The sequence below is a fragment of the Passer domesticus genome, chromosome 35, assembly GCF_036417665.1.
Source record: "Passer domesticus isolate bPasDom1 chromosome 35, bPasDom1.hap1, whole genome shotgun sequence".
Classification (NCBI taxonomy): Eukaryota; Metazoa; Chordata; class Aves; order Passeriformes; family Passeridae; genus Passer; species Passer domesticus.
The window spans coordinates 634,515-646,727 of NC_087508.1; the positions used below are offsets into that span (position 1 = coordinate 634,515).

Sequence of the window (12,213 nt, forward strand, 5' to 3'; positions counted from 1 at the left end):
GGGTGGGCGTGGCCGGGCGGTCGAGGCTGCGCTGATTGGACGAGGCTACAAACGGGGCGTGGCTTGGGCCGTACCATGTTCGGGGAGAGGGGGGAGAGGTAGGATGGAGGGTCCCGGTATTTTGGGGGGGGGGTCTCAGTCCTGGGGGAGTCTCAGGGTCTGTGTAAGGATTTTGGGGGGGTCCCGATGTTTTGGGGGGGTCCTGGTATTTTGGGGGGGGTCTCAGGGTCTCTGGGAGGGTTTTGGGGGGGGGTCCCGGTATTTTGGGGGGGGGTCCCGATATTTTGGGGGGGGGTCTCAGTGTCCTGGGGGCTCTCAGGGTCCATGTGAAGGGGTTTTTTTGGGGTGGGGGGGTTATTCCCGCTATTTTGGGGTCGCCCCCTCCCCACATTTCCCCGCGCTCTCCCTCCCGCGACGTAGCGGGGAGGGGGCGGAGCCTGGGCTCGGAGGCCACGCCCCCTCTCCGGCGGCGCGCGGCGGTGACGTCAGCGGCGCGCGCGGGGCCGGCGCGGGGAGCGCGGGAGGCGGTGAGGGGGGGGAGGGGAGCGATAGCGATCGATAGCGATCGATACGGGGGCGATGGGGGATCGATAGGGGGGCTGCGGGGGTGGGGAGGGGGCTCGGGACCGGCTGGAGCCGCGGGGGCTCCGGGGGAGCCTGGGGGGCGAGGAGAGAGCGCGGCTGGGGGAGGGGATGAGGATCGATAGGGGATCGATAAGGGGGCTGTAGGGGGGCTGTGGGGGTGGGGAGGGGGCTCGGGACCCGCGGGGGCTCTGTGGGGGTCTGGGGGCGAGGAGAGAGCGCGGCTGCGGGAGGGGATGGGGATCGATAGGGGGCGATAGGGGATCGATAGCGATCGATAGGGGATCGATAGGGGGGCTCTGGGGGTGGGGAGGGGGCTCGGGACCCGCGGGGGCTCTGTGGGGTCTGGGGGAGCGGGGAGAGAGCGTGGCTGGGGGAGGGGATGGGCATCGATAGGGATCGATAGGGGATCGATAGCGATCGATAGAGGGCTATAGGGGATCAATAGGGGATCGATAGCGGATCGATACAGGGGCTGTGGGGGTCTCTACAGGGTCTGGGGTCTCTATAGGGTCCCTATAGAATCCTTTTTGAGTCTGGGGTCTCTGTGGGGTCCATTTCTATAGGATCCCTTTTGGGTCTGGGGTCTCTGTGGGGTCCCTGTAGGGTCTGGGGTCTCTACAGGGTCTTTATGGGGGTCTCTCTCTATGGGGCCCCTTTTGGGTCTGGGGTCTCTATGGGGTCTCTATGGGGCCCCTTTTGGGTCTGGGGTCTCTGTGGGGTCCCTGTAGGGTCTGGGGTCTCTGTAGGATTTGGGCTCTCTATGGGGTCTGGGGTCTCTGTGGGATCTCTATCTGCTCCATTTTGGGTCTGGGGTCTCTGTGGGATCTCTATCTGCTCCATTTTGGGTCTGGGGTCTCTGCAGAGTCTGTATGGGGTCCCTATAGAATCCCTTTTGGGTCTGGGGTCTCTATGGGGTCTCTGTGGGGTCCCTTTTGGGTCTGGGGTCTCTGCAGGGTCTCTATGGGGTCCATTTCTATAGGATCCCTTTTGGGTCTGGGGTCTCTGTAGGATTTGGGCTCTCTATGGGGTCTGGGGTCTCTGTGGGGTCTGGGGTCTCTGTGGGATCTCTATCTGCTCCATTTTGGGTCTGGGGTCTCTGTGGGATCTCTATCTGCTCCATTTTGGGTCTGGGGTCTCTGTGGGATCCCTATAGGGTCCGTTTTGGGTCTGGGGTCTCTGTGGGATCCATTTTGGGTCTGGGGTCTCTCTCCATGGGGTCCCTCTCTCTCTCCAGGTCCTGTTTTGGGTCTGGGGTCTCTCCATGGGTCTCTGTGGGGTCAGCTCTGGGTCTGGGGTCTCTATGGGGTCAGTTTTGAGTCTGGGGTCCCTGTGGGGTCAGTTTTGGGTCTGGGGTCTCTGTGGGGTCAGTTTTGGGTCTGGGGTCTCTCCATGGGGTCTCTCTCTCCCTCCAGGCCCGTTTTGGGTCTGGGGTCCCTGTGGGGTCAGTTTTGGGTCTGGGGTCTCTGTAGGGATTGTTTTGGGTCTGGGGTCTCTCTCCATGGGGTCTCTCTCTCTCTCCAGGGCTGGTTTTGGGTCTGGGGTCTCTCCGGGGTCAGATTTGGGTCTGGGGTCTCTCCATGGGGTCTCTCTGTCTCCCTCCAGGCCCGTTTTGGGTCTGGGGTCTCTGTGGGGTCCATTTTGGGTCTGGGGTCTCTCCATGGTCTCTCTGTGTCTCCAGGCCCGTTTTGGGTCTGGGGTCCGGGCGGGGCCATGGCCGGGGGCCAGGAGGGGCCGAGCCCCCGGCCCGGCGAGGAGGAGCCGGGCAGCGACGGCAGGAGCACCTCGGAGCGGGTAAAAAACCGGGGAAATCGGGAAAAAATGGGGAAAAATGGGGAAAATGGGGAAAATGGGAATGGGAGGGACGGCAGGAGCACCTCGGAGCGGGTAAAAAACCGGGGAAAACGGGAAAAAATGGGGGAAAAATGGGGAAAACGGGAAAAATGGGGGTGGGAGCGACGGCAGGAGCACCTCGGAGCGGGTGAGAAATGGGGGAAAAAACGGGGAAAATGGGGGTGGGAGCGATAGCAGGAGCACCTTGGAATGGGTAAAAACGGGGGAAAATGGGAAAAATGGGAAATATGGGAATGGGAGGGACGGGAGGAGCACCTTGGAACGGGTGAGAAATGGGGGAAAATGGGAAAAAACGGGGTGAAAAACGGAAAAAATGGGGTAAAAACCAGGGAAAATTGGAAAAATGGGGATGGGAGGGATGGGAGGAACACCTTGGAATGGGTAGAAAAACGGGGAAAATGGGAAAAAATGGGGAAAAAATGAGTAAAACAGGAATGGGAGAGACGGGAGGAGCACCTTGGAACGGGTGAAAAATGGGGGGGAAAACGGGAAAAATGGGGTAAAAAATGGAAAAAACGGGAAAAATGGGAATGGGAGGGACAGGAGGAGCACCTCGGAACAGCTAAAAAAAGCCAAGAAAAATGGGAAGAAATGGGTGAAAAACCGGAAAAATGGGGGTGGGAGCAACGGGAGGAGCACCTCGGAATGGGTAAAAACTGGGGGAAAATGGGAAAAAATGGAAAAAAAAGGAAAAATTGTGTTTGCAGGTGGTGGATCTGCTGAACCAGGCGGCGCTGATCGGGAACGAGGGGAAAATCACCATCCTCAGACAGGTGGGGTTTGGGGGGAAAATGGGGTTTTTTTGGGGGAAAATGGGGATTTTTTGGGAAAAAATGGGTTTTTTTGGGGAAAAATGGGGGTTTGGGGGAGGAAAATGGGATTTTTGGGGAAAGAAACGGGATTTTGGGGGGGAAAATGGGATTTTGGGTGGAGGAAAGAGGATTTTGGGGGGAAAAAAATGGGATTTTGGGGGAAAGAAATGGGATTTTTGGGGGAAAAATGGGATTTTGGTGGGGAAAATGGGATTTTGGGGGAGGAAAATGGGATTTTGGGGGAGGAAAATGGGATTTTGTGGGGAAAGAAATGGGATTTTGGGGGAAAAATGGGATTTTGGGGGAGGAAAATGGGATTTTGGGGGAAAAAAATGGGATTTTGGGGGAAAGAAATGGGATTTTTTGGGGAAAAATGGGATTTTGGGGGAGGAAAATGGGATTTTGGGGGAGGAAAATGGGATTTTGGGGGAGGAAAATGGGATTTTGGGGGGAAAGAAATGGGATTTTGGGGGAAAAATGGGATTTTGGGGGAGGAAAATGGGATTTTGGGGGAAAGAAATGGGATTTTTTGGGGAAAAATGGGCTTTTGGGGGAAAAAATGGGATTTGGGGGGGAGGAGAGGGGATTTTGGGGGAGGAAAGGTGGAATTTAGGTGGAATTGGGGGGGGGAAATTGGGATTTAGGGGGGAAATTAGGATTTGGGGTGGGAAAATTGGGATTTGGGGGAGGTGGCTCTGTCCCCACATGTCCCCACGTGTCCCCACATGTTCTCACGTGTTCTCACGTGTCCCCGCGTGTCCCCAGGTGCAGGAGCTGATCATCAACAAGGACCCCACGCTGCTGGACAATTTCCTGGATGTGAGCGGGAACGGGGTGGATTTGGGGAATTTGGGGGGAATTTGGGGTAGATGTGGGGAATTTGAGATGAATTTGGGGGAATTTGGGGAATTTGGGATGGGTTTGGGGTGAATTTGGGGCAGATTGGGTGGAATTTGGGATGAATTTGGGATGGATCCAGGAATTTGGGATGGATCTGGGGAATTTGGGGTGGGTTTGGGGGGAATTTGAGATGAATTTGGGGAATTTGGGATGGGTTTGGGTGGAATTTGGGGCAGATTGGGGGGAATTTTGGATGAATTTGGGGAACTTGGGGGGAATTTGGGGAATTTGGGATGGGTTTGGGTGAATTTGGGATGGATTGGGGGGAATTTTGGATGAATTTGGGGGGAATTTGGGATGGGTTTGGGGGAATTTGGGATAGATTGGGGGAAATTTGGGATGATTTTGAGAGAATTTGGGATGGCTTTGGGGGAATTTGGGATGGTTTTGAGATAATTTGGGATGGATCTGGGAATTTGAGATGGCTTTGGGGGAATTTGGGGCAGATTGGGTGGAATTTGGGATGAATTTGGGATGGATCCAGGAATTTGGGATGGATCTGGGGAATTTGGGGTGGGTTTGGGGGGAATTTGAGATGAATTTGGGGAATTTGGGATGGGTTTGGGTGGAATTTGGGGCAGATTGGGTGGAATTTGGGATGAATTTGGGATGGATCTGGGAATTTGGGGTGAATTTAGGGAATTTGGGATGGGTTTGAGTGAATTTGGGGTGGATTGGGGGGAATTTTGGATGAATTTGGGGGGAATTTGGGGTTGGTTTGGGGGAATTTGGGGAATTTGGGATGGGTTTGGGGTGCATTTGGGATGGATGGGTGGAATTTGGGGCAGATTGGGGTGGATTTGGGGGAATTTGGGATGGATCTGGGAATTTGGGGTAGATGTGGGGAATTTGGGATGAATTTGGGGGAATTTGGGGAATTTGGGATGGGTTTGGGGTGAATTTGAGGTGGCTTTGGGGGAATTTGGGGTAGATTGGGTGGAATTTGGGATGAATTTGGGATGGATCTGGGAATTTGGGGGGATTTGGGGTGAATTTGGGGAAATTTGGGGGAACTTAGGATGGGTTTGGGATGGATTGGGGTGAATTTGGGGGAATTAGGGATGATTTTGGGGAGAATTTGGGGGAGTTTGGGATGGATCTGAGAATTTGGGATGGATTGGGGTGAATTTGGGGTAAATTTGGGGGAATTTGGGATGGGTCCAGGCTCGGGATGAATTTGGGGTGAATTTGGGGGAATGGGGGATGGATTTGAGATGGATTAGGGATGGTTTTGGGGTGAATTTGGGGGAATTTGGGCAAATTTGGGGATGGATTTGGGGGGAATTTGGGCAAATTTGGGGCAGAACTTGGACAAATTTGGGGCAGAACTTGGGCAAATTTCAGGCAGGTTTGGGGTGAATTTTGGAGGAATTTGGGCAAATTGGGGTCGTTTTGGGGCAGAATTTGGGGGGAATTTGAGCAAATTTCAGGCAGGTTTGGGGTGAATTTGGGGCAGGTTTGGGGTGAATTTGGGGGAATTTGGGCAAATTGGGGTGAATTTGGGGGAATTTGGGATGGGTTTGGGGTGGATTTGGGGCAGAATTTGGAGATGCATTTGGGGGAATCTGGCCAAATTTCAGGCAGGTTTGGGGTGAATTTTGGGGCAGGTTTAGAGTGAATTTGGGAGAATTTGGGGCAGGTTTGGGGTGAATTTGGGGGAATTTGGAATGGGTTTGAGGTGAATTTGGGGTGGATTTGGGGCAGAATTTGGGCAAATTAGGGCAGATTTGGGGTGGCTTTGGGGCAGAATTTGGGGGGAATTTGGGGGGAATTTGGGCAAATTTCAGGCAGGTTTGCGGTGAATTTGGGGGAATTTGGGCAAATTTGGGGTGGATTTGGGGCAGAATTTGGGGATGGATTTGGGGGGAATTTGGGCAAATTTGGGGCGGAATTTGGGCAAATTTCAGGCAGGTTTGGGGGGAATTTGGGCAAATTTGGGTATGGATTTGGGGGGAATTTGGGCAGATTTGGGGTGGATTTAGGGGGAATTTGGGCAGATTTGGGGTGGATTTGGGGCAGAATTTGGGGGGAATTTGGGCACATTTCAGGCAGCTTTGGGGTGAATTTGGGGGATTTTGGGGCACCCCTGACCCGCCGTGTCCCCCCAGGAAATCATCGCCTTCCAGGCCGACAAATCCATCGAGGTGCGGAAATTCGTGGTGGGGTTCATCGAGGAGGCCTGGTGAGGCTGGGGCAAAAACGGCCGGTTTGGGGCTTTTTGGGCCGTTTTGGGGCTTTTGGGGGCTGTTTTGGGGCTTTTTGGGACCATTTTTGGCCATTTTGGGCCATTTTGGGCCATTTTGGGGATGTTTTGGTGTGGATTTTTGGCTATTTTGGGGCTGTTTTGGTGGGAATTTTGGAGCTGCTTTGAAGGAATTTTTGTTGTGAATTTTTGGGCTCTTTTGGGGCCATTTTGGTGGATATTTTTGGGCTCTTTTGGGGCCATTTTGGGGCTGTTTTGGTGGGAATTTTGGGGCTTTTTTGGTGCTATTTTTGGGGCTTTTTTGGTGGAGTTTTTTGGCTGTTTTGGAGCCGTTTCCATGGGAATTTTGGGCTGTTTTCGTGGGAATTTTGGGGCTATTTCAAGGCCACTTTGAGGATGTTTCAGTGGGAATTTTGGGGCCATTTTTTGGGCTATTTTGGTTGGAATTTTGGGGCGTTTTGGTGGGAATTTTGGGTAGTTTCTGTGGGAATTTTTGAGCCATTTCTGTGAGAATTTTTGGCTGTTTCTGTGTGAATTTTGGGCCGTTTTGTTGGGAATTTTTGGGCCATTTTACTGGGAATTTTGAGCAATTTCCATGGGAATTTTTGGGCCATTTCCATGGGAATTTTTGGGCCATTTCCATGGGATTTTTTTGGTCATTTCCATGGGAATTTTGGGCCATTTCCATGGGAATTTTTGGGCTGTTTTATTGGTAATTTTTTGCCTGTTTTGGTGGTAATTTTGGGCCATTTCCACGGGAATTTTGGGCCGTTTCTGTGGGAATTTTTGCGCCATTTCCATGGGAATTTTTTGCTCGTTTCCACGGGAATTTTGGGCCATTTCCACGGGAATTTTTGAGCTGTTCCCGTGGTTTTGGAGTGATCCAAATGAAAAACCAACAGCCCCAATTTTTTTCTGTGCTGTCCCCAGCAAAAGGGACATCGAGCTGCTGCTGAAGCTCGTGGCCAACCTCAACATGCTGCTCAAGGACGAGAACGTCAACGTGGTCAAAAAAGCCATCCTGACCATGACCCAGCTCTACAAGGTGGCCCTGCAGGTGAGGCCACCCGGGGGACACCTGGGGGACACCTGGGGACACCTGGGGACAGCACGGGGGGCTCGGCGGGGCCACGACGCAAAAAACCGCGAGTTTCTACTCAAAACCAAAAATGCGATTACCGTAATTACCCGTAAAAACTCCCTTATCATTTCCTTGATCCTCAATGCAATTACCGTAATTACCCGTAAAAACTCCCTTATCATTTCCTTGACGCTCAATGCGATTACCGTAATTACCCGTAAAAACTCCCTTATCATTTCCTTGACGCTCAATGCGATTACCGTAATTACCCGTAAAAACTCCCTTATCATTTCCTTGAGCTCAATGCAATTACCGTAATTACCCATAAAAACTCCCTTATCATTTCCTTGAGCTCAATGCAATTACCGTAATTCCCCATAAAAACTCCCTTATCATTTCCTTGAGCTCAATGCGATTACCATAATTACCCATAAAAACTCCCTTATCATTTCCTTGATCCTCAATGCAATTACCGTAATTCCCTGTAAAAGCTCCCTTATCATTTCCTTGCCACTCAATGCGATTACCGTAATTACCCGTAAAACTTCCCTTATCATTTCCTTGCCGCTCATCACGATTACCGTAATTCCCCATAAAAACACCTTTTTTTTTTCATTTCCCCCCCAATTCTCGGGGTTTTTTGGGGTCTCGGCAGTGGATGGTGAAGTCCAAGGTGATCAGCGAGCTGCAGGAGGCCTGCTGGGAGATGATGTCCTCCATGGCCAGCGACATCATCCTGCTGCTGGACTCGGACAACGACGGCATCCGCACGCACGCCATCAAGTTCGTGGAGGGGCTGATCGTGACGCTGTCGCCCCGCACGGCCGACTCCGACGTGCCCCGGCGGCACGAGAACGACGTCAGCCTGGAGCGCATCCCGCGCGACCACCCCGTCATCAAGTACAGTGAGTCGGGTTTGGGGTTCGGGGTTTGGGGTTTGGGATTGGGATTGGGATTGGGACCACCCCGTCATCAAGTACAGTGAGTCTGGATTGGGATTGGGATTGGGATTGGGATTGGGATTGGGGTCACCCCGTCATCAAGTACAGTGAGTCTGGGGGTTGGGGTTTGGGGTTTGGGATTGGGATTGGGATTGGGATTGGGATTGGGATTGGGACCACCCCGTCATCAAGTACAGTGAGTCTGGGGGTTGGGGTTTGGGGTTTGGGATTGGGATTGGGACCACCCCGTCATCAAGTACAGTGAGTTTTGGGGGAGTGGGGTTTGGGATTGGGATTGGGATTGGGATTGGGACCACCCCGTCATCAAGTACAGTGAGTCTGGGGGTTGGGGTTTGGGATTGGGGTTGGGGATTTGGAATTTGGGGTCAGGAATGGGATCGGGACCACCCCGTCATCAAGTACAGTGAGTTTTGGGATTGGGGTTTGGGATTGGGATTGGGACTGGGACCACCCCGTCATCAAGTACAGTGAGTTTTGGGGGAGTGGGGTTTGGGATTGGGATTGGGATTGGGATTGGGATTGGGATTGGGATTGGGACCACCCCGTCATCAAGCACAGTGAGTCTGGGGGCTGGGGATTGGGGTTTGGGATTGGGGTCACCCCGTCATCAAATCCAATGAGTGGGGAGATATGGGGTGGGGTGACCCCACTGACCCTTTGAGATGAAACCCCACTGACCCCTTGAGCTGGGGACCCCACTGACCCCCTGACTGGGACCCTGGTGACCTCCTCGTGGGTGGGTGACGCCGCTGTCCCCCGATGTGTGGGTGACGCCGCTGTCCCCTGATGTGTGGGTGACCCCGCTGTCCCCCGATGTGTGGGTGACGCCGCTGTCCCCGCTGTCCCCAGACGTGCTGTGGGAGGAGGGCAAGGCGGCGCTGGAGCAGCTGCTCAAGTTCATGGTGCACCCGGCCATCTCCAGCATCAACCTGACGGCCGCGCTCGGCTCGCTGGCCACCATCGCCCGCCAGCGGCCCATGTTCATGGCCGAGGTCATCCAGGCCTACGAGACCCTCCACGGTAACGTCCCCAAGTGTCCCCAAGTGTCCCCTGGTGTCCCCTGGTCACCCCATGTTCATGGCCGAGGTCATCCAGGCCTACGAGACCCTCCATGGTAATGTCCCCTGCTGTCCCCAAGTGTCTCCAAGTGTCGCTAACCCCGTCCCTGTCCTCGTAGCCATCCTACCATCCACGCTGGCCAAGTCCCCAAGCCATATCCCACATCCCCAGGTGTCCCCAGGTGTCCCTGACCCCGTGTCCCCCCTCGTAGCCAACCTGCCGCCCACGCTGGCCAAGTCTCCAAGCCATGTCCCACATCCCCAGGTGTCCCCAGGTGTCCCCAGGTGTCCCTGACCCCGTGTTCCCCCTCGTAGCCAACCTGCCGCCCACGCTGGCCAAGTCGCAGGTGAGCAGCGTGCGCAAGAACCTGAAGCTGCACCTGCTGAGCGTGCTGCGGCACCCGTCCTCGGGCGACTTCCAGCCGCAGATCACCACGCTGCTGGTGGACCTGGGCACGCCGCAGGCCGAGATCGCCCGCAGCATGCCCAGCCCGCGCGAGGCCCGCAAGCGGCCCCGCGACGAGCCCGACGCCGCCCTCAAGAAGATGAAGATCGGTGGGTGTGACATTGGTGATGTCATTGTCACCTCCCCGTGGTGGTATCAGGAGTGGTGGGTTTAGGGTGGGTGGTGGTGGCCATCAGAAATGGCCCCAGGACATGCCCAGTGTCATTCTCAAGAAGATGAAGATCGGTGAGTGGGACACTGGTGGCACTGGTGTCACCTCCCTGTGGTGGCCTCAGAGATGTGGTGGGTTCAGGGTGGGTGGTGGTGGCCGTGGTGGCCATCAGGGTTCAGGGTGGGGGGTGGTGGCCATCAAAAATGGCCCCAGGACGAGCCCGACGCCGCCCTCAAGAAGATGAAGATAGGTGAGTGGGACACTGGTGGCACTGGTGTCACCTCCCTGTGGTGGCCTCAGAGATGTGGTGGGTTCAGGGTGGGTGGTGGTGGCCATAGTGGCCATCAAGGGGTTGTGGAAGTGGTCCCACGACGAGCCCGACGCCACCCTCAAGAAGATGAAGATTGGTGAGTGGGATACTGGTGGCACTGGTGTCACCTCCCCATGGTGATGCAGGTGTGGTGGGCTCAGGGTGGGTGGTGGTGGCCATGGTGGCCCTCAGAGGTTTCCAGAAATGGCCCCAGGACGAGCCCTCAAGAAGATGAAGGTCGGTGAGTGTGACATTTAGTGTCACCTCCTCCATGGTGCCGTGGTGGCATCATTGTCACCTCTCCCACGATGGTGGTGGTCATCAAGGTGTCCTGGTGGCCTCATGGAGACATTGGGGACAGGTGGTGGCATTAAACCCCCAGAGTGTCCTCCCAGTGTCCCCCAGGGCCATCCCAGTCCTTTTTGGGGACAGTTGGTGACGTTAAACCCCCTGAGGACCTCCCAGTCCCTCCTGGTGACACTGGGCGAGGGGAGGTGACACCAAACGTCCCTCAGGTCCTCCAGCAGGCCACCACCAGTGACCCTTTGGTGTCCCCAGCTCCTGCTGGTGGCCCCTTGGGGACACTCAGGGACCCCTCTGTGTCCCCTCAGAGCCACCCCTGGGCGAGGACGACGAGGACAAGGACCTGGAGGCGCCGGCGGTGGCCGTGGCCAAGGCGGCCGGGGCGGTCACTGTCCCCTCGGACACCGACATCACGGCCGAGTTCCTGCAGCCGCTGCTGACCCCCGAGAACGTGGCCAACCTGGTCAGGGGGGGACATCGGCCTTGGGGACATTTGGGGGGTGTCACCTGTCCTGGGTCACTGCTGACCCCTGAGGATGTCCCCAACCTGGTCAGGGGGGGACATCGGCCTTGGGGACATTTTTGGGAGGGGCTTTAAGGGCTGTTGGGGACACTCTGGGGGTCTCCAAGGCGGTTTTGGGATCTCTGAGGTGGTTCTGGGGTCCCTGGGGTTATTTCAGGGTTCCTGAGGTGATTTTGGGGTTCTCCAAGGTGGTTCTGGGATCCCTGAGGTGATTTTGGGTTCCCTGAGTTGATTTTGGGGTCCCTGAGTTAATTTTGGGTTCCCTGAGGTATTTTTGGGTTCTCTGAGGTGGTTTTGGGTTCCCTCAAGTGTTTTTGGGGTCTCCAAAGGCAGGTTTTGGGTCCCTGAGTTGATTTTGGGTTCCCTGAGGTATTTTTGGGTTCCCTGAGGTGATTTTGGGCTCCTTGAGTTGATTTTGGGTTCCCCGAGTTGCTTTTGGGTTCCCTGAGGTGATTTCGGGGTCCCGTGTCCCCGCAGGTGCTGATCAGCATGGTGTACCTGCCCGAGGCCATGCCCGCCTCCTTCCAGGCCACCTACACGCCGGTGGAGTCGGCCGGCACCGAGGCGCAGATCAAGCACCTGGCGCGGCTCATGGCCACGCAGATGACCGCGGCCGGCCTGGGGCCAGGTCAGGGACACCCCGGCCAGGGTTTGGGGCGGATTTGGGGGAAATCGGGGTCACGGTGGGATTCACGGAGGTTGGGTGGGTTTTGGGGTTGTCCTGGTTGGGGGAGTTTGGGGTTTTGGCTCCAAGGAGGGGCAAAAACTGGGGTGGGATGAGGATTTGGGTGGGATTTGTGGAGGTTGGTTGGGTTTTGGGGTTCTGATGGGGGAATTTGGGGTTTTGGCTCCAAGGAGGGGCAAAAACTGGGGTGGGATGAGGATTTTGGAGGTTTTGGGTGGGATTTGTGGAAGTTGTGGAGGTTGGTTGGGTTTTGGGGTTCTGATGGGGGAATTTGGGGTTTTGGCTCCAAGGAGGGGCAAAAACTGGGGTGGGATGAGGGTTTG

The 12,213-nt window shown here is 55.3% G+C and overlaps 1 protein-coding gene across 3 annotated transcripts in view; it reads left to right on the plus strand.

The window, feature by feature from the left end:
* Window positions 1-416: 416 nt before the first annotated feature.
* Window positions 417-12,213, plus strand: part of SYMPK (symplekin scaffold protein) — a 32,518-nt gene continuing 20,721 nt past the window's right edge. Inside the window, exons 1-11 of one of the 3 annotated variants that reach the window (XM_064402179.1) lie at window positions 417-527; window positions 2,264-2,376; window positions 3,144-3,209; window positions 4,014-4,067; window positions 6,257-6,330; window positions 7,282-7,408; window positions 8,088-8,337; window positions 9,244-9,414; window positions 9,768-10,007; window positions 10,991-11,145; window positions 11,683-11,833. In XM_064402179.1, coding sequence (XP_064258249.1) covers window positions 2,296-2,376; window positions 3,144-3,209; window positions 4,014-4,067; window positions 6,257-6,330; window positions 7,282-7,408; window positions 8,088-8,337; window positions 9,244-9,414; window positions 9,768-10,007; window positions 10,991-11,145; window positions 11,683-11,833 — 1,369 coding nt within the window. In that variant the 5' untranslated portion in view covers window positions 417-527; window positions 2,264-2,295. Of the gene's footprint in view, window positions 528-1,664; window positions 1,862-2,263; window positions 2,377-2,542; window positions 2,564-3,143; window positions 3,210-4,013; window positions 4,068-6,256; window positions 6,331-7,281; window positions 7,409-8,087; window positions 8,338-9,243; window positions 9,415-9,767; window positions 10,008-10,990; window positions 11,146-11,682; window positions 11,834-12,213 lie in introns of those variants that run through there. The other 2 variants (XM_064402180.1, XM_064402181.1) reach the window with 2 other exon arrangements.